Source organism: Dicentrarchus labrax, unplaced genomic scaffold (genome assembly GCF_905237075.1).
Source record: "Dicentrarchus labrax unplaced genomic scaffold, dlabrax2021, whole genome shotgun sequence".
NCBI lineage: Eukaryota > Metazoa > Chordata > Actinopteri > Moronidae > Dicentrarchus > Dicentrarchus labrax.
The window spans coordinates 1,337,501-1,360,000 of NW_026136718.1; the positions used below are offsets into that span (position 1 = coordinate 1,337,501).

Here is a 22,500-nt window from a genome sequence, read left to right on the forward strand (position 1 = left end):
TCTGAGCGTTCACAGAGCTTAAAACTGGACCAGTTTCCTCTAAATTCTGCTTGAATATAAGGGAATTAATGCACGTTTGTTTTCATATTTACATAAAGAGACAGCTATTCAAAATGTTGTGTCCTACTCTAACAGTGTAACTGTAGAGAGTCATTTTATAGCTTTCCTATTGGAAAGTGTCACAATCATTATACGAGGTGATAACTTTAACTTCCTTCCTCAAGGCAGAGTCCAAACTGATGACTAAAGCAATAATTAAGATGATTACAGCTCGCTATAATGTAGCTGTAATAAATGTAATAAAATGATAAAGAAATCATGTGTGATTTTAAACATTAATACAACAACTCACACCTACACAACTACATGTTTCTACAGTAGCCCAGAAAGGACAAACACTGACTATAGAGAGGTCATTGTGTGAGTGACTCGTGATGTGTTTTTGGTTGATTTTCAGGTTTTCTGCTGATGTTTCCTGCAGCTGCAGCTGAGTCTCAGTCCGATCTAACCTGCAACGTCACCATGCAGTCCAATGGTTCGGTCCAGTATCAGCTGTCCCTACCCAGTTCAGCCCCCTGCAGCACCAACTGGGAGGACATAAACGTAAGTCCTGCACACTCCACCACAGCTGGGTTTGTTACTGAGGATCCAGGTGAAGTGAAAGATTATCATATCTCAGTTATATTATTCCCCTATTTAACAATGTATGACAAAAAGTACACAAACAATTTCATCTTAACATCAGCATGAACAGATTTCAACCAATAATATCGTCACATTCACCCACCAATCAATCTTTCAGCGACACAGAGCGAAGATCCATTCGTTAACATTTTTGAACATTATTCATTAAGCTATTTATTAGCTGACTGCTAATTAAGCTTAAAGAATTATTTTATTAATTTATACATTTTTTAAGTTACGTTACAACCTGTTTACTCATTGGCAATAAAAAGTGATTAATACTTCAAAAAAATATGTTTAATGCCTCAGATTCTTACAAAGGGAGCCTTTGAAACAAAATGACTGTTGAGAGGTTTTTGGACGTCAGTCAGTTGTTGTGAGTTGTTGCTATGTGACCGATAATTAGGTTTCATTTTTCAGCTCCTGGTGTGTAAAACATTTAGATTGAGCAATCTCTCTCTGCCTCTGTCGTGTGGAGCTGGAAACTACCCACAACTCCAATTATCTTTCTCAAGACAATGTGTTGAAATATGTAAAACCCCACCTGACCAATGATGTGCTGTTCAAAAACTGATAACAAATAATAAATGTATGCATCGATCTGTGTTTGTCTTCCAGAAAACATCGCTCGCCCACGACTCCACTTTTCATCCAGAACTCGTCGTGAAGCTGACCAACAGGTCCATCACCCTGAAGCACTGCCAGGACTACATACGCTTTGCACGGGACTGTTTTAGGGTGAGGAACAGCTTCATGTATAGATTCAGTGCAGAGAGCCTGGAAGTATTAAACAATGATATCAGGAACGTGAAGGGGATTCCCCAGATTTCTGTCTAACCAGTCAGACGAACAGTCCAGAGTGTAAACAACCTGATGAATATGCATCAAATAGTTTCTATATGCAGGCGCAATGCTCTCCTCTCTGGTCGACCAATAAAGTAAATGAAGTTACCCCTGTATTTGCACTCATTGTTCCTCCCACCTTTTTTTCAAAAGGAAATACTGAGAAAGTGACTTATTACTGACTGTTTCACTGAAATTGAACCAATATTCCACTGTAGTTGTTTTCACCTGAATTTCTTTGGAAAGCTCTGGCATTAAAATCATTCTTCTCTTTTTTTAGTCCTTCGAGGAAGTCGAATGCAGAGGTGAGTGCTGCAAGATAAGAACAACATAAATGTTTCTGTTATGTGAACACATATGACTCATGTGAGAGCTTATAAAGAAAGTTGAAAACAAAAGGTTATTAGATATGAAACCTCTTTCTGTGCTTCAGCAGAACCAATTTTCCCGAGAGACACATAGAAATCAGTCCACAGGCGGCAGAGGAACAAAGCTACCTTATAACCCGTGATTAATACATAAAAATAATCCATAAAACGCTTTATTTTTTACATACGCAACCTTTAATTAAAACAACATGACAGAAAAATGAACAACCGTCCATTTATTTTGTGTTTTCTAGTAAACTGCAGCCGTCTCAAATGGGATCAACCCAACCTGACCACTATTAAAACGCCTCCTTCCGGTAAGTTTATTGAAGTTTTACCTCAAACACCCCTCACATGTGATTTCTTTTTTTAAATCACTGCTTGGACTAGAGGTTGTTCTGGGTGAATGAAGCAATACATTTAAGTACATAAGGAAGTACAAACTCCTGTCTGTGGTTGGTGAAGGTTAGGAAGTGGTTGTGGTTAAATGTCAGTAATCACGTGTCACTGTGGAGTTCTGCTGAACCCAGACCAGACCATCGTCCCCAAACCTTAACACAAGTGCTGCCATAACCATAAAACAGTTTATTAATGCTTTAATCACTGCAAGTGTTGCAGAATGGAACATTTAATATGTCAAGTTTACATATTTCCTGTAAAAACTTAATATGACTGAATGCAGCATCTGAGGCTGACGAAGGACAGTTTAATCTTCGCTCTGTGTCACTAAAATTAGAAGACTGATTGCATGTCAGGATATTATTGACGTAAGCACACGTCACATTTAGTTTTACAGGAAGACACAATGATTGGATTTTATATAAAAATACAGAGAAATTGAGTTTTTGTGAATGTTTTTGTCATACATTGTTTAATAAGGGAACTGAGGAATACAAAGATTTTTTTGCAGTAAATTAACTAAATGTATTCATCATGATAATATAAAACGTGATCCAGTATGCACGTTTCCTGCAAAACCTATTTGTAGTTTGTAATTTAAATGTAATTTCTTGGAGATAAATGATGACTATGATTTTCCACCCACCCTGTACCCTGTTTCCTGTACATTCATCACCAGACAAGAAGTTTGTGATGAAATCCCCTCTTGTTGTTTTTATTCTGAGAATTTATTCTTCTGTTCACACTTTTGATTACTTCTTCCGAATCTTCCGTCATATTTGCTTTAGTCTCTACGCAGCAGCTACACGCCTTCATGTTCTGTCAGTTCATTCACCGTTCATTTATCTACAAAACAACAAAGAGGAAGTGGTCTTGAAGTAAAAAAGTTTGTGTGTGGAGATCAGCCAGACCTCATCCGAATGGAGGGGAATTACATAACATGCCTTTCAATGCTTTCAGACTTCTGTCACTGGTTCCTACTGAAGACTTTAAAAAAAACTCACAGATATGTAGTTTCAAACAGCCTGATTAATTGATTAATCTAACAGAATCACAGGAATTACACCGCTTTACACACAACAATAGGAAAACTAAAATGTCCACCTGAGATGTTCTATAGATCCTACCGTTGTCTCTCTGCACCAGCGTTTCCCAACCTGCTTCCTTTTATATCTCAGTGACATATTTTATGGATATTTCACATTATATTCGAAACTGTACAATGAACCCAAACATTGGATTGATTGATTTTTTGATTTGGGTGAATTTTGAGCAGATTATTTCCTGTTTAGGGAACTTTTGAAACAATTCTCCGTCTGTATTCTGTCTTTTTTAATAACATTTTTAACAATCACTCAGACTTAATAGGCTTGGCCTTTACAGAAGTGAATGAAATGCTGATGTATATAGGCCCACTATGAATGTTTTTTAAAATAAAGGAGGCTTCAGAACTGGACATGAAGCTTTGCCGACCCTCAGGTTGGGAGCCACTGCTCTGTAGTGCCATGTTGCTATAAACTCCAGTAACTCAGTGATAATGTTATTACTTCTTTCCTCTTTGTCTCCTTACAGTGAACAACATGTTGATACTGCCTCTCTCTATGTATGGACAAGTCAACCTTTGGGTGGGTTGTCTTTGGTATCATCTTCGCTGTTGTTGTCGGTGTTGTCTCCCTCTTCCTGGGTCTGTACTGGAAATGCAAACGAAGGACGGCACAATCTGCGGTGAAGACAACTTCATACACTCCTGCAAATGAACAGATTAAGGTGTTGATTGTCTAATCATGGAGGGGAAAAAAATCAAATCAAATAAATTTAAATCTATTAATTATTAATAAAATAATATTTATTTTTTTATATCCCTTTGTAACGTGTGTTACATATACAGAAATTATTTCATAGAAATATTGAAAATGGGTTATATTACGATATTATAACAGTATATTATATTTTAAAACTAAATATACTTTTGTATAAGACCAATGTTTGTTAAAAAAAAAAGGTTTAAAAAAGGAAATTTTATATACGGTTTAAATGGTGCTTTTGGAACCAGATTTTCTTTGTTATATAATTTAATATTTAAATCTTTTTTTAATGAGTAACCTGGTGGTCTGAGGAAAGCCGCTTTCAGAAGGTCTCAGGCTCATTCGTAGTTTAAATCTCAGGAAATACCAAAGAAATAAAATGCTGTAAGCTCTGCAACTTAGTTTGCTTTTGCTATCTAGCAGTAATAGTAGCTCCATAACTGGTTGCTCCCATTTGCTAACTTCTGCTTGGTTTTGAACTGACGGTTGCGCGTTCTTCGATGTAATTGGCTAACTAATCATTAATGTGGATTAGCTAGCCAGTTAGGTAGCATTTGAAGGCTAACTTGCCAGTTAACCTAACAAGTGATGTAGATTAACTTGCTTGTTGGCGAGCATTTTGCTAACATTGATATACCTTAATAAGTAACGGCACTTAGAGGCCGGACTTTGGAAGGGTCACTTGAGAAAGTTCATTGAAGCTCTGCGTAGATTTACTTCCTCTACTGCTGTTGATTGTTTCACTGAAGTATGAAATGATATTTTGTTGTGCGATTGGACGCTACGCAGTTGTGTGTTTTGAAAACCCTGAAAACCGTTACAAAGTCTGTTTACTTGTTTCAGTTCTTTTGTGTCATTAGAAACATAGAGCTGTGTGTCATCTGCGTAATAAAGCAGAAACTAAGGTTGTCTATTTCAGAAGAGGACAAAGACTGATGAAAGAGTCGGGTTTAAAGGTCAAACTATCATATGAAAGACAGAAAACGTCAACCTACTCAAGCTCTCACTTCCCCTAGGCAACTTCTCCTCCCAATTAGTCCCTTCCCCTATTATTCTATTTCTTTTTCTATATATAGTAGAGCTGACCATATTCACCAAGAGCGAGTGTGCATTGTTATGTGAAAGTCACACTTTCCTCTCAAAGGTATGTGTGTTACACATCCAATTAGCCGCTCCTCTTGGATCCTGCAGACGGTTATTAAATATACCGTCTGTGCAGATTTCTCCCAAACTATCCAACAAAACCAGTTTCAGATATTTCTGAGACTGGGAACAGGCCTTGTTGCAGAATCGTGTTTCCAGACTTTAATCTTGTATTGAAAAAGGAATATTGTCTGGTCATAAAGGAGCTGGTCTGGTTAAAGCTTCACCGTTGTTTGGAGAAGCTTGTTTAAGGATCTCTACTGAAGGTCTTGTCCAGATTCGGTGCCCTGACACACCAAGCTGACCTCAAAGAACGGATTATAGTTTATTTCTCTGTTGTGAGACAACTGAACAAGAACAGCCTACCGTTAGCTAGTAGCTACCTTAAACACGGCTAAAATGGCGAGTTAAACGGTCTAAAGTGTGTTTTACCGTTTAGAAATCGTTGATGAGGACTATGTTATTTACTTATTACGTCATTTGAGTAATATTGTTGGGTTTTCTTAACGTTCTTTAACATTGCCAAACATAATTTTGTGCACCGTTTAGACACCGGTACCGTGTCAAAAGTATTGAAAGCACCGGTATTAACCCCCCCAACCCCAACCCTAACCCCGACCGTCATTGGGTAGTTTTAGCATTTAGCACATCATTTAATTTTAATTAGATTAACCACTGTACCAACACACAACACTGTATAAATATAAGTGTCAGTAGCTAAATTCTTATCATACGACGCCCCCTTTTGATGAAAACTTTTGATAACTCATTGTGATGGTCTTTCCAGTGTATTGGTCACATTTGAGGTCGATCCGATCAACAAGAGGAGTTAATAAAAGTAGAATCTGCGCAAATCGCCAAAAATGACCAATAAATTCTAACTGGCCGACTTCCTGTTGGGTCTGGGAGGCTTTATTGTACGTCAGGACATGAAATACGTGTGCAACGATTTTCATGCATATGGGTGAAAGGTGCAGCAGGTTCCTGCTCTTTAGGGGGCGCCGTCGAGGCCTATAGAGTACGTACATTTCCGCCACCGCCGAGTTCGACTCCGCGTCAAATGGAGGAATAATACGTTCATCAATCTCCCAGTTACATACAAAATAATCTTATTTTAAGTGTTTGATCAATAATTTAGAGTTTTGATAATTGGTCCCCAGTAACCGATGGTCGGCTTGGTGTATCAGGGCTTTCAGCTCCACGACTGCTTCGAATCCCAAATGTCATCACCAGCCTCCAATTATAATGGAGGTCAAAGGTCAGAGGTCACATTGGGATAAATAATCCAAGTGACCAAAAAAAGAAAAGATCGTGGTTGATAGATAAGGGAAAAGATAAAAATGAAGACTTTCTATCAGGTCATCTGATGTGCTTGTACGCCGTCAGAGCTCATGCTGATAGTGATATTGATCTTCAACTGTGGAAGTTGGGAGATTCATTTATAATAATAATAATAATAATAATTATAATTATTAATAAGAGTCAGATATTCACGAGGTCAATGTGTGATATTAAGACTCAAATGAAAGTTTATCCTCTTCTGGAGGATCTCACAGACCAAAGCTGTTTGTTCCCCTTTTATTTCCTGTTTAGTATCATTGTGTATTCTTTGATTCATTGGGCTTTTTATTTTGTTTTATTGGTGGTAAAATCTACATGTTTTATGTCAAATTATGTTTAAAATGTGGGAATGGGTTTCAGTTTGTGCTACTTAAAGGACCAGTGTGTAGGATTTAGTGGATTGTCCGTTCTGGGCTACTGTAGAAACATGGTCGGGTCAACATGGCGGTTTCAGCCACCAGAAGAGGACCCGCTCCCTCTGTAGATAAAAACGTCTCTTTCTAAAGTAACAAACACACAGATTCTTATTTTCAGGTGATAAACTAATGAAAATATACCAAGGAATATTATATTTCTACCAATTGATCCTCCTCAATGTTACACACTGGATCACAGCAACGTTTATTGTTTTTTTATTTTTTATTTAATATATTGGACCTGATTATAAAATGAAGATATCAGTTGCTTTTTATGTACAATTATAGAAATGTGCATTCTTTGTTGGCTTAATGGCAATAAAATTATATTGCTTGTAGTTTATCTATATGGCTTTAATTGTTAAATAAATGATTTCAAATGGCTGTCTGGGTGGTCTCCTTTAAAAGTAAACGTCTCAAAAATCAATGTGTGATTCTGTTTGCATGATATCATAACCAGGACCAGCACTTTTAATGCAGAAGCAGCTTTAACTTGGACTGTTCACATGAATATTTAATGTCCTAAATATGTCCAGCTGTCAGATGCAGGTTCATCAGCAGAGATCATGTTTTCATCAGCAGCTGGTTGACGCTGCAGCTCTCATGTGTTCACAGACTGCAGCCGTTTAATTCATATCATCATATATATGAAATTTAAATGCTTCATACTTTTAACCTTTTTGTTATTGTTTCATTATTACAACTTATTTTGAATTGTTCATCCGTTCATCAGTCAGTCTCACTCCTTCTGTGTCAATGTGGATCCAACAGTGGAAATAAAACTGAATTAGTTCAAATAAACTATGTGAATAAAAGTCCTCCACAGGTGTGTTCAGGTGTAAAAGCAGGTAAACACAGACGTTACCACGGATACTGATCCAGGTTCAGTTCCACTGTTGTACCTGTCGGTTCACTGGAAACACTCTGATACACTAAATGTAACTGAGCCTTAATTATCATTGGTAACACCTGAGTTTACCCTACTACACATTACTAACTGGTCAGCAAAGACTCATGGGAGCTGTAGTAGGAATAATTGTGGTTTTATTTTCATTAAAATTACAGTTTATCATATTTATTGTGCTTCCAGATGTTCTGCAAACTCCTGAGAAAGTCTGAGTGAAACATTGATTGTTCTAGAGGACCTTTGTGGGTCTACAGCAGCTCTCCATTGCATTTTATTTAAGTGATAAACTACATTTAGCTCCTTCTAACTTATATATTCAGTGTATATATACATATATTAAGGGTATAACGGTACACAAAATTCATGATCCGGTACGTTTTTGATTTATTTTCCTTTATTTTGAAAAATGTAAACATTCAGCAGTGTCTCATTGCCTAAGCTGAAGCGCTGTAGCTATAAAGAGAGCTATGAGTTCTTACATTTACGGATAATAATCTTCTTTTGGCAGATTTTGACAGCATTAGTTCGTAACAGAGGTCAAACACACTTATTGTAAGCCGTCTCAGGATGAGCGTCAGTGCGGCGCTCCGACTGCTGGTTGGACCTGCAAACACAAAGTTTAAACAATAATGAGACGATGAGAGCACAAACACAAGTTATAACATATAAGTTATATACACACAGCTTCACTGTCTGTTCTCTGTTGTTAGTGCTGAAGATAAAATATCCATAAAATAAAGTCAAATAAAGGTTGAATTAGACGTTCAGGTGGAGGTCAGTTAATGTCCTGCTGCTGTCAGATAAACTGACATTACTGCACAAAAAGAGGAGAATATTATTCCTTGTTGAATCGTAGCGACCGGACTCTTCATCCCCTCTGCAGTTAAGATGTGTTTGGTTGACTCACATCTGGTTCTGTCTGTTTCTGGGTCCCCAGATTGAATAAAGATCGTCCCCCTAAACACCAATATTCTGATGATAATCAATACTAATGATCCATAAAAGGCTACATGTGAACAGTTTTGACAGAAACTTAAAAACACCCACATTGAGCGTCTCCAGAGTACACAGCCACCAACCCCCCCGATGAAGAGGAGGAGGATGAGGAAGAGGATGAGGAAGAGGAAGAGGAGAGCACTGTGCAGCTGTCCTGTGTGAGACAAAAAGGTCTGGATGAAGTAATTAAATATAAAGACAGATTTCAAGTAAAAGTGATCAGAATAGTTCATTGTTTCATATTCTGCTGGCTGGTTTGGTCGATAATAATATTTTATAATAATAATAATAATAATAATAATAATAATAATAATAATAATAAGGAGCTGTACAAAGCCGGTCTGCTCCGACTGAAACTGCTGTTTATCATCTACGTCTGTGAATGAGGATTGGAAACACTAACAGAGACGCTTTTAATGAGTTTTATTCTGTTTCTGTCCACTTTAATGAAGTTCTGATGATCTGAAGGTAAAATGAGTGTTTGTGTCTCTGGAGTCTGGTGGAGAGTGATAGTGATATTACGGCTGTTTGTGGTTAAACTAAAGGTCTATCTCTGTAGGGATCCTTTCCATAATGCTGTCAGACACTGACAATAACAACCTGAGATGGTGATTGTTGAAGAGACAACGATAGTTTTAGTGATTTTTATTTACTCTCAGTTTAAATTGTGTTTCTATGATTATCTGCCAGGTAAAATTGCTGGTTTTATGAATGGAGTCTGGTGAGTCGTAGCGCCCATCGTTATGATCTGAGATGCTCCAGTGCGACATCTAGTGGCTGAATTTCAGAATGTCTGACCATGAAACTGAGAAGAAATAAAAAATACCATGAGACCTACCATCAGAGAGCATTGTGGGGCATTCTGTAAAACAACAAGAGGTCATGGTCAGTCCATCATCAGTGTTTGTCCAACAGGTGTTAAACAAGTAGCTTAAAGTTTATGGGAGTTGTTCTTGTTGGAGGAAACTGTATGAGGAGCTGCTTACCGCTCTGGAGGACTGTGACCTGCTGTGTTCCGGCCTCCATCGTCATTTTCACGCCGTCTGCCAGCTTTCGGCACACGGCGAAGACGATGTGGTCGCGGCACACGGTGCACTGGGCATCACCGGGGGGAGAGGAGGAGGGACAGGGAGGGAGGGGGACAGTGGGATCAGCTCTGGTCCACAGATTCATGTTGTCGATGTCAAAATCAAACAGCACGGTGGCGTTCACTGCCACCGGGTCAGAGGAGTTGTAGCAGAGGGTGTCCATTGATTTGATTGATCTATTAACAGTCAGAGAAACAGATACGTTATAAACAATAATAATAATAATAATATAATGATAATAAACAGAACACCAGAATAACTGTCTGTAGGAAACACTGTTAATAACCAACAACAGGCTGTTAACACATCATTTATAACATATTCTAAGTATAAACATTAAATAGACGCAGTGATCAGAGCTTCCTTACTCTCTACTGTCTGTAATGTGATCAATAACTGATATCCAATAATATTAATAATATCCTCACTCATAGTTTAGCATGTTGTAAGGCTAATAATGAACTAACATGTTGGTAAAGTAAAAAACAATCTGCTTAATTTTATTTTGTCTTCTTTATTTATTAGTATTATTACTATTAATTATTATTATTATTAATTATTATTATTTGAAGGAAGATACTGAAGATCATTGGGACGTCTCCACACTGACAGTGAACGTATCACAGGAGGAGTCAGTAGTTCTGCTGTTGTCTATATAAAAGCTGCAGTGACACTCACAGACTCTCAGTCAGTATCAGGAAGCACAGAGACACAGCTTCACACCATGAACTGATTATTAAACTAAACCAACATTTTAAAACAATATTAAACAATAACTTTTAATCTCTGAGGATTAAAACCACTTTAAATGGTTGTATTTTGGATCAGTATTGATTATTATTATTGTTATATTGGTAATAATAACAGATAGATAATGTGATCAGACCTTTTGAGGTTAATGCTGTTCATGTCCTCATTATATATGTGTGTGTGTGTGTGTGTGTGTGTGTGTGTGTGTGTGTGTGTGTGTGTGTGTGTGTGTGTGTGTGTGTGTGTGTGTGTGTGTGTGTGTGTGTGTGTGTGTGTGTGTGTGTGTGTGTGTGTGTGTGTGTGTGTGTGTGTGTGTGTGTGTGTGTGTGTGTGTGTGTGTGTGTGTGTGTGTGTGTGTGTGTGTGTGTGTGTGTGTGTGAGTTTTTGTCCTCTGTTGGAATCCAACATGAAGCACAAACAGTCTCCTTCAGTCTCTCTTTGTTACGTTAATGTGGCTGAAAATAATCCTGTTAATATTCCAGAGAGAGAGAGAGGAAATGTTGGTTTAGTTTAATAATCAGTTCATGGTGTGAAGCTGTGTCTCTGTGCTTCCTGATACTGAGAGTCTGTGAGTGTCACTGTGGCTTTTATACAGGAGGAGGAGGTCTGGTGAGATACTCTTCCTGCAGTGACTCCTCCTCCTCCTCCTCTCCCTTTTTCCCTCCTTTCACCCTCCTGATCCATTCTCTGCTCCCTTTACACTGGAACATTTTGCTTTTAAAAACAATAAGAGCCTTAAAGATATAATAAGATAATAGGAGCCTATTTACAAAGTACAAGTGAATCTAAACACAAGTGTTAATATATTCCAACGTATTGCTGAAACAGAAATTAAATAAACAGTAGAGTTTAAAGATTGTGGTGTTTGTAGAAGTTATAGATAATTACAAAGAATGACACAATAATCAATAATAATGAGGCTGTGACTGAAAATACTAAGACCGGTTTAAACTCCAACCTACAACACAAACTTTTATCACTATTTATATTTAATTTCCACATGTACAGTTTAGTTTCAGTTAAGCTGCTCATATATTTGCAACCATTCCTACTTTAATATTGCACACAGTGTATATACTTCATTTATAATCTGATATTTTCTATTATAGTTTGTAACATTTGCTCTCTTTTGCACTACTTTGTCCTGTTGCTGCTGTATCAATCTGAATTTCTCCTCAGGGGATCAATAAAGGAACATCTTATCTTATAATAAGATAAAGAAAAACATCCACTTTCAAACAATTCAGTCTGTAATAAACTCACCTTCACTGGACAGCAGGTTGATTCTGTCTTATCTTCAAGTTGAAGAAAACTAATTTTCATGCACACACATTAAAGTTGCTCCTGTTCCCTTTATCCACTGCAACCTGATGTCACAGACAGTCTGCTTCCTTCAAGTGCTTCACGTAAAAACCCGTTTCCACTTGTAACTACGGTTCCCAGCAACCTCCAGGTTTAATCCCCGATGAGGAAACAGAGTTTAATAAAAGCTCTCACACATCCAACCTGCTGCTTGATGGATCAGAAAGAGTCTGAGCAGAGAGATGAAGCTCTGGATGCGTTACAGCAGCCACAGTCCTTTAGTTTAAGGTCACAGAAAGCAGATCTTTGTGGATCTCAGTGACCACCAACTAAAACCAAGACAGCATAGAAAGACCTTCCCACTGCAGCTGCAGGTTCATCCAGTCTGACTCTAATGGGAAACAGAGATATTACTCTGGTATTAATATTTCTCTCATAAAAAGATGAGAGCACAATGTCCGAGTGTAAAGGAGACAGTGAACGTATCACAGGAGGAGGAGTCAGTAGTTCTCATGTCTGTATAAAAGCCACAGTGACACTCACAGACTCTCAGTTTCAGGAAGCACAGAGACACAGCTTCACACCATGAACTGATTATTAAACTAAACCAACATTTTAAAACAATATTAAACAATAACTTTTAATCTCTGAGGATTAAAACCACTTTAAATGGTTGTATTTTGGATCAGTATTGATTATTATTATTGTTATATTGGTAATAATAACAGATAGATAATGTGATCAGACCTTTTGAGTCAGATTAATCCTGTTCATGTCCTCATTATATATGTGTGTGTGTGTGTGTGTGTGTGTGTGTGTGTGTGTGTGTGTGTGTGTGTGTGTGTGTGTGTGTGTGTGTGTGTGTGTTTTTGTCCTCTGTTGGAATCCAACATGAAGCACAAACAGTCTCCTTCAGTCTCTCTTTGTTACGTTAATGTGGCTGAAAATAATCCTGTTAATATTCCAGAGAGAGAGAGAGGAAATGTTGGTTTAGTTTAATAATCAGTTCATGGTGTGAAGCTGTGTCTCTGTGCTTCCTGAAACTGAGAGTCTGTGAGTGTTGCTGCAGCGTTTATATAGGAAGCTGAGAGGAGGAGGAGGAGGAGGTGTTAGTGACTAATAAGCACTGACTTCTTGTTATCCTCCTCCTGTGATACGTTCACTGTCTCCTTTACACTCGGACATTGTGCTCTCATCTTTTTATGAGAGAAATATTAATACCAGAGTAATATCTCTGTTTCCCATTAGAGTCAGACTGGATGAACCTGCAGCTGCAGTGGGAAGGTCTTTCTATGCTGTCTTGGTTTTAGTTGGTGGTCACTGAGATCCACAAAGATCTGCTTTCTGTGACCTTAAACTAAAGGACTGTGGCGGCTGTAACGCATCCAGAGCTTCATCTCTCTGCTCAGACTCTTTCTGATCCATCAAGCAGCAGGTTGGATGTGTGAGAGCTTTTATTAAACTCTGTTTCCTCATCGGGGATTAAACCTGGAGGTCGCTGGGAACCGTAGTTACAAGTGGAGAGGGGTTTTTACGTGAAGCACCTGAACGCAGCTCAGTTTTAGACTAGGGCTTTATCAGGTAAAACGTCACTGAGGGCAGATCAGTCTGCCCTCAGTGACGAAAAACAAAAAGTTCCTCATTTAAACAATATAAATTATTTTATTCTTTATAATCTTTAAACAAGATGTCGGTGTTTCGCTCTCCTCGCTGCTGCTGTCGGTTTCAGGAGGTTTTAAGCGGATTAATGACTCGTTTTAAATGGAAGTAGGACGATATAACAGTTGTTGCTCTTCTTCACATTGAAGCTGCCTGAAACACGGTGTTATTATGGGATGGTTGAATATGAGAGAGAAGAACGACATAGGGGGAAAGATGGCGCTTCAACTTCCATCATTGCTGGTGAGTAAATATATTGTTTCCATCACGTTTCTCCTCCATCATTTTATTACTCTCAGATTCAATATATATACACCATAAACAGGTTCATTAACGGGTTAAACTAATCTATTAATGAACCTGTTTAAACATCTGCTGCTGATAGAAGAGCCAACATATATATTTAGATTACATTAAAGAGGAATTCAACTGTTTCCTGGCAGTTGGTACAGTCTGGCAGTTGGCCGCGTTCCAATTAGTTTTCTGTGGTTGATGAGTCACACGCCTCGTTATGAGGAACCGGGACTGTCTCTGTACGGTTCTTACTGTAATAATATAATATACAATATATAATATTAGTTAGTTATTAGTTAATCCACTTGTGATCGGAGCGTTTCACATTGAAAAAGTGGATTTATTTTTAACTTTTGGCTTTATAACATCGATAGTGCGCATCGATGGTGCGCAGGTCTCCCCTCCCCCACTCATAGCAGAACCTCACTGCGCATCAAACGGCCGCCCGCCTGCGCGCGCACCCAAGGCCCGCCCGCCTGCGCGCGCACCCAAGGCCCGCCCGCTCTTTTTATTCTTTCCCTTCCTGTTCTTCTTCTACGGCAGTTGGCGTTCAGACTTCCGGTGCATTACCGCCATCTTCTGCTCGGAGCTCCGTTATAATAACGTTATTAACATTTTATACTATAGATAGATCTATATATCTATATATATATATATATAGAGATCTATATCTCTCTCTCTATATATGTATATATATATATAGAGATCTATATATATAGATCTATATATTACTTTACAATAAACTAAGTTCTTAAAGGCCCCATCAACCAAACTCCATTCAGAAAACGAGCATTTTAAAAGTTGTTCGTTCGTCTCTCTCACACACACACACACTCTCTCTAACAGAACTTTAACAGAACGTTAACAGAACGGTAACAGAACGGTAACAGAACGTTAACAGAACGGTAACAGAACGGTAACAGAACGTTAACAGAACTTTAACAGAACTTTAACAGACTGGATTAAACTGAAACGGTCTGTGTTATCGTAGTCCCTGTGTTTTCCAGGATGTCAGTCCGTGTGTGTGATAGGCTCAGAACCCTGTCAGTCATATACCTTCCTACCTGTGATTGGCGGAGAGTTAACGGGGACCCGCTCCATTAACAGACCTCCAGCTACCCCATCCACTACTGTACGTATTAACTCTGATTATTAGTTCAGCTTTAGGTCAGCTTCATAAGATAATGGACGATAACGCACCCTCCTCCTCTTCCTCCTCCTCTTCCTCCTCCTCCTCCTCTTCCTCTTCCTCCTATTCCTCTTCCTCCCGGCGTTCTCACTCTCGGTCTCTTCTTCTGCTTCCTGTAAAATCCACCGACAGTAGGTGCTAATATATGTGATATTAATATTTAACTTTAATTAATGTGATCTTCTCTAACCCAGGGAGCAGAAACAAGCTGCTAAAAGTCCAAACAACCGTTTAAATTACCGTTAGTATCCGGCGCCATTAACGACGCCATGTTTACTACCTGTTACTACCTATTGTTGTTTAATGAACTTACAGCTGACTAATAAAGTCTGCATGAAGTAGCGTTAGATTAGATGTTGCTGTGAGTTAAAGTCAAACAGATCAAAGTTATACTGAAATAACGACATTGTGATTATTTGTAAGAAGTCAGATGCTTTTAAAATGCTGGTTCTCTGAATGTCTGCTGTCTGATCTCTGGTTGAATATAATATTAACATGCTGCTCTGCTGAGGAAAGTGAAGAGGATATAAATACATTAAAATACAATAAGAATAGTTAAATAAGGCTCCAGTGTAAACTAAAGGCTTAAAACAGACCCAGCGATCAGTGACAGGCCTCAGCCTGTGATTGGACCACTCTTGTAGGTGTTTCTATATCAAACAACCCCATAATAATAATAATATATTAAAATAAAGACACAATTCTATTGAAACTACCAGAATACCAGATCCTGTGTGACCATGTTACTATTATATTGCGTTTCCTCTTAATACTTAATAAAAGTAAACTCGCGTTTCACCAATTAGATCCCCTTTTTAATGTTCAGTTAGTTTTCTGTGTATTGTATAGAGTTGCTCATCGTTCAGTGTTCATATAGTTAACAGTTCAATAAGGTCTTTATTCTGTAATCAGTGTGTTTGAACTCTTGTGCACAGTTAATGTTTCCCACTGATCCCTCAGGATGGACTGCTACACTTCCTCCGATCCAGCTGCAGAGAACGCCTCCCTGCTGTTTGACCTGAACAATGATGAAGATAACCTCTGGATCAGAACCAGCCAGGGCCTCTCTCCCTGTCCCTCCCCCCCTCCTGACTCCCAGTGCATTGTGTGTCTGGAGGACAGGGTGTACGCCGTGTGCCGCACGCTGTCAGATGGCGTGAAACTGGCGATGCAGACCGAAACTCAGCAGGTCGAGATCTTCAAGAGCGGTGAGAAGATCACAGATTGCTGCTCAGTTCATCCTGATACAGTTTGAAATGTTACTGTTATCATTGATCTGAGATATGAAGTCACTATAATAATAATAATAATAATAATAATAATAATAGTTCTGTAAGATTGGAGCAGCAGATTGACTGTCGTCCTCTGTGGTTGTTGGTTTCTCTACAGGTTGTCCAGAACTTCCCTCTGATGGTGAGTGTCTCTGCTCAGTTCAGAACAACTGTTACCTGCCTCCAGAAATCCAGAGTTATTGATCTCCCTATTCCCAACGTCTCAACAGCAACGCCATCACACATCAGAGCACAGAGTGGGCGCAGATACAGATCACTGGCCTTTAAACCAGCTCGCTATAACGTTACTCCACTAAACCGCTCGGTAGCCGCTGTGTGTAAACACCAGGATGTTTATCTTGTGTCAGTGTTCCTGATAATGGACATTATTCCTTCCTGAAACAACTGAATGATGTATTTATATTAATGTAGTAGTTAAATGGCAGTTGTAGTAATAATAATAATAATAATAATATCAGATTGTCTGTGGTTGTGAGTTTAACTGTCTGTCTCTTTACAGTTGGTCCAGAACTTCCCTCTGAGGGTGAGCGTCCTTTAGCTTTCACAGTTTCTGTCAGATGAAAAGATTACGGATCATAAATTGACTGTTTATTGAACCTTTTGGTTGTTTTTGTGCCTCCTGTCTCACTGCCATCTGTCTGTCTGTCTGTCTGTCTCTCACAGACGCTCTACAGTGGCTGCTGCCTGTTGCCCTCATCCTCCTCTTCATCTTCATCATCCTCTCCCTGGTGGTGTATTTCTGCTGCTGTCAGGGACGCCAGCGGTTCAGCAGGTCGGTGTAACTGTAGTCTGTGTGAACGTTGATAATCAGCACATTTATTGATCCGTGATGTAATCGCTGCCAGCAGACTGAAGCTCCTTTAGAGCCTCCACATATTAATGTGACTCCCAACAAGAGGAATAAAATGTTGTTTATTAGGATTTATTGTGAACATGAAACTCTGCTTTGTTTACAGAGTGGACAACGGGACTCTGGACAAAGACGGATCGCCTGAGACATCATGAAAGACGACGTTCTTTCTCTTTTAGTGTTAATCTATCTTTTAAACCTCAACGTGCCTTTAAATTCTCTCCTCTCTTAAAATCTGACGAGTCCTTAAGAATGAATGAATGTGGTCCAGGTTGCACAGAGTCGGGAGGTTAGTCCGGTTAATGGAGTTGGATCGTTATCAGGTCAATGCAATGTAAAGAACTTTGTGCAATACTGTTTATTATGCTGCTTCTTTCTCTAGTTAACTTTATATTCAGTTATTTTCTACTGCCACTGCTATATATTAATATTCTATATAAATGCTGTTTTTACTGCCTTTGGGTCCTGATAGTAATCATGTACCGTCTGCTCACTACCATTTACATTCTGTCTGTAAGTTCACCACAGTGCTTTAATAAACTCACACTGACCCTGAACTGGACCTCAATGATGGATTCAATGTCTGTTATGTCACATATTTATTGATATTTCATCTTATATTGAAAGTAACTGCAGGAAGTTATTTGGATGAATTGTGAGCAGATTGTTTCCCTTTTTATACATTTCTGTCTCTATTCTGTATTTTTGATTAATACCTCGTATTTCTGCTCCCTGACACTTTTATTCTATTAGACAATTTACTTTTAGTGAATCTCAGATAAAATCTCAATGAAATGAAGCCCAGGAGACCATCGCCATGGCAACCCTTAATTGGGAGCTGGACGACCTAATTAACAGCAGCATTAAACACATTAATGCATCAATAATTATAAAGGTGTTACCAACGATGATTAAGGCTCAGTTCCATTTAGTGTATCAGAGTGTTTCCAGTATCCATGGTAACGTCTGTGTTTACCTGCTGTTACACCTGAACTCACCTGTGGAGGACTTTTATTCACACGGTTAATGATCATTGAGTTTGATTTCCACTGTTGGATCCCCAGTGATACAGAAGGAGTGAATGTGATGAACAATTCACAATAAGTTGTAATAATGAAACAATAACAGGTTAAAAGCAAGAAGCATTTTAATTTCATATATTTGATGATCTGAATTAAAGTTGGACAGCGACAGGGTTCAGCTGGTTGGAGTCGGCTGCGGTCTGCACTCTGTGAACACCAGACAATGATTCTGATATCACATGTGAACATTATATTCAGACTATAGATCCTCCTCAGTGTCTCACACACACACACACACACACACATTTACCCTCTGCTTCTTCATTGTCTTCTACATTTCCAGAGTTTGTAGGAAGCCACCAAGACGATGAAGAGGATGAGGAAGACGAGGAGGAGCGGCCACCAATCAGCTGTCAGACAGAGCAGTGTCTTAAAACCAATTAAAACCAAACTGATGATAAAAAAAGATCTTTTGAAATAGTTTGTGAAACTTGCGTGCTCCTGCTCACCCTGCTGGTCTCCAGATGAGTCAGCATTTTTATTTATGACTGAAAGAAAGAAAAAGGAAGGAGGAGCCACATTACAGTGAGCAGGTAGAACTGCTGATCAATAACCTTTAACTGATCAATACATCAAACTCACCTTCAGAAAGGAGTCTGGGACACTCTGCAGGGAGAGGGAGGGAGGAGGGAGGGAGGGAGGAAGGGAGGAAGCAGTGTGAACACTTAGATAATCAGTTTAATTTCAGTAATAGTAATAATAATAATAAAAATGTATACATAATAAATAATGATAATAATTTATAAACAATAACAATAATAATAATGTATAAATAATAATATAATAATATAATATATAAATAATAATAATAATATAATGTATAAATAATAATATAATAATATAATAATAATAATATAATATATAAATAATAATAATAATATAATGTATAAATAATAATAATAAAATAATAATATAATGTATAAATAATAATATAATAATAATAATAATATAATAATATAATATATAAATAATAATAATAATAATAATATAATGTATAAATAATAATATAATAATAAAATAATAATAATAATATAATGTATAAATGAAGCTCCCACCACTCGCTGTAATGGCGATGTGTCGACCCGCTCCCTCCATCACCAGCTCCTCATCCTGCTGCAGCTCGGAGCAAACGACGAGGACGGACCGGTTGGAACAGACCATGCAGCCGGAGGGGGGAGGCGGGGGGGAGGAGGAGCAGAGTGGAGGTGCACCGCTCCCCTCATACAGGTTCTCATGGTCCCGGTTCTGGTAGTACAGAACATCCACAACGCTGACGTTTGGGTCAGAAGCCCGGAGACAACTGAGGGACATCTGGAGAGAGACAGAGAGAGACAGATGACTCAGAGCCTGATGGACCCGCTGGAGGATCCAGGATCTGGGTTCGGACTCACTGGGTCAGAGAGACTGAACCAACGAGATACGTGTGAAATAACGTACACACATCTGTAATGGTCAGGAAGGGAAATAAATGTGTCCCAGAAGCTCAAATAACAACATTTAAAGTGTTAATGACTCGTCTGCTCACACAGGAAACAATAAGAAATACAGATGTAATAAGGCCTCAGGTTACATTTACACTACCTTTATATCTGTTGATGCTCACACAGAGACAGACAGCAGGGCCTGCAGTCCGGGGTCAGAGGTCAGACAAAGGAGAGAATACACAATAAACCCTGAACTGCTGTAGTACAACAGAAAAAACACTATGAAGTCATTATTCTACTTTCATTATTAGTAACTCTGCTGAGGATGTGAGCGGCTTCTTCCATAACATTTCAAACATGCACATTGTTGGTGGTTTATGAGTCAGAGCAGTCATACTGAATCAGAACCAGAAGCATTATGTTGTGTTTCTGCATTACAGTGCAGATCTTAAATGTGAACAGAGCTGCTGCAAATTTGATGATTTAAAAATAGAAAATGTTTTCAGAACTTTCAGTTTCTCTCTCTGGCACATAAAAGACGTCACATCACACAGTGTACAACATGTACAGTTGTTTTCAACCCCAAACACAATGTTTATTCTTATTAAATGATTTAAAAGGCCAGTTGGTGCAGGAACTAATGAAAGTTTCAGTCAGACAGAAGCAGCTTAAACTCTCAGTGTTATTCTTTTAAATCTCTGGGAATCTACAGACCAAATTCCATTTAAAAATCTGCCACTTTAATGCTCATCAAATGCAAATTTCTCGTAAAGAGCCATCGTGCTTTTTCGGGGCAGCTCAGGGAGGAAAAAGTACCCCCCCCCGCCACCCCCCCCCTTCAGTCTATGTGTATTACTCATAACTGCCAGCTTCCTCATTTTCTTTTGAACTACTATTCTCTGCTGCTGTGTCTGTGTTCTGAATTTCTCCTAGGGTGATCAATAAAGGAATATTTTATTTTATCTTATTCCTGTGTCCAATGGACTGTGAAGATGAACAGATTGCAGGTTTCTTCTACTTAACACACCCACCTGAATGCACCATGCTTCGGTTTGAGAACATCTTGAGTTTGTTGTAACATCATCTTTTATATTTTTAACTGATTTCACAAAAGTTCTAAATCTGAAAATCTGAATCACCTACTGTCTTATTATTATTATTATTATTATTATTATTATCATTATTATTATTATTGTTATTATTATTATTATAATGAATATAAACTGAACCTGTTATTGCACAGACAGAAATTTAACTAAAAACAGAGGAAAGTTGCACCAACAAATAATCAATATAACACTAATCAATAATCATAAATACTTTATTGATCCCCACTTTAACAACGTTAAAGAATAGTACCTATATGCAGTATATAACACAATATATACATATAGTGAAATAAAAATGGAAAATAGAAGATATGATAAGAGCCTTAAAGATATAATCACAAAGTAAATGTAAATGTAAACATAAGTGCTGACAGAAATTAAATAAATAGTAGAGTTTAAAGATTGTGGTGTTTATAGTAAGTTTATAGATTATTACAAAGAATGACGCAATAATCAATAAGATAAAGAAAAATATAACAATTCACTCTGTAATCAAACTCACCTTCACTGGCTGCTTCTGTCTCTTCTCTTCCTCCAACAGTTTGATTTCTGTTGAACTCTTTATCATCTATCACTCCTTTCTAAAACTGAGCTGCATTCAGGTGCTTCACGTAAAAGCAACCTCCAGGTTTAATAGTAAGCCTCTGATTGGCCGGATGAAAATGATTGACAGCCTTCCCGCCCATTCAAAAGAGCCGGAAGTCATATGCTGTGACGTAGAGGCGGAGGGGTTGAACGGGAGCGGTTTTCGCGGGAAATGTCGCTCGGCTCGTTTGTCCGTCTGACTGTTTGTGTTTGATTGATTAACGGTTTCAGATCGGGATTTAAGTCTGATTCCTGTATTGATTATCGATCGATCCGAGCTCGTGCAGGCAGAGGATGAAGTACTCGAGCAGACTGAGAGTGCGCAGATCGTACCGGTGGCTGGGAGAACCGCTGAGCTTCAACAGGAAGCTGAAAACATACGAATATCGGTGAGTTTCACTTTAAAAGGCTTTAATATACTTTAATATACTTTAATATACTTTAATATTTATCTCTAAAAACATACGAATATCGGTGAGTTTCACTTTAAAAGGCTTTAATATACTTTAATATACTTTAATATTTATCTCTAAAAAACATACGAATATCGGTGAGTTTCACATCTAAAGGCTTTAATATACTTTAATATACTTTAATATTTAACTCTAAAAACATACGAATATCGGTGAGTTTCACTTTAAAAGGCTTTAATATACTTTAATATACTTTAATATTTAACTCTAAAAACATACGAATATCGGTGAGTTTCACTTTAAAAGGCTTTAATATACTTTAATATACTTTAATATTTATCTCTAAAAACATACGAATATCGGTGAGTTTCACATCTAAAGGCTTTAATATACTTTAATATACTTTAATATTTAACTCTAAAAACATACGAATATCGGTGAGTTTCACTTTAAAAGGCTTTAATATACTTTAATATACTTTAATATACTTTAATATACTTTAATATACTTTAATATTTAACTCCTGATGAGTTATTGATTTCTATTTAATCTATATCTGTA

At 37.9% G+C, this 22,500-nt stretch overlaps 2 protein-coding genes across 3 annotated transcripts in view; one reads left to right on the forward strand and one right to left on the reverse strand.

The window, feature by feature from the left end:
* Positions 1-22,500, reverse strand: part of LOC127350631 (protein NLRC5-like) — a 151,624-nt gene that overhangs the window by 47,714 nt on the left and 81,410 nt on the right. The window lies entirely within an intron of this gene.
* The window catches only part of orc1 (origin recognition complex, subunit 1), a 9,680-nt gene continuing 8,863 nt past the window's right edge, over positions 21,684-22,500 (forward strand). Inside the window, exon 1 of one of the 2 annotated variants that reach the window (XM_051375592.1) lies at positions 21,684-21,915. In XM_051375592.1, the coding sequence (XP_051231552.1) occupies positions 21,821-21,915 (95 nt within the window). In that variant the 5' untranslated portion in view covers positions 21,684-21,820. The remainder of the gene's footprint in view (positions 21,916-22,500) is intronic. The other variant, XM_051375593.1, reaches the window with a different exon arrangement.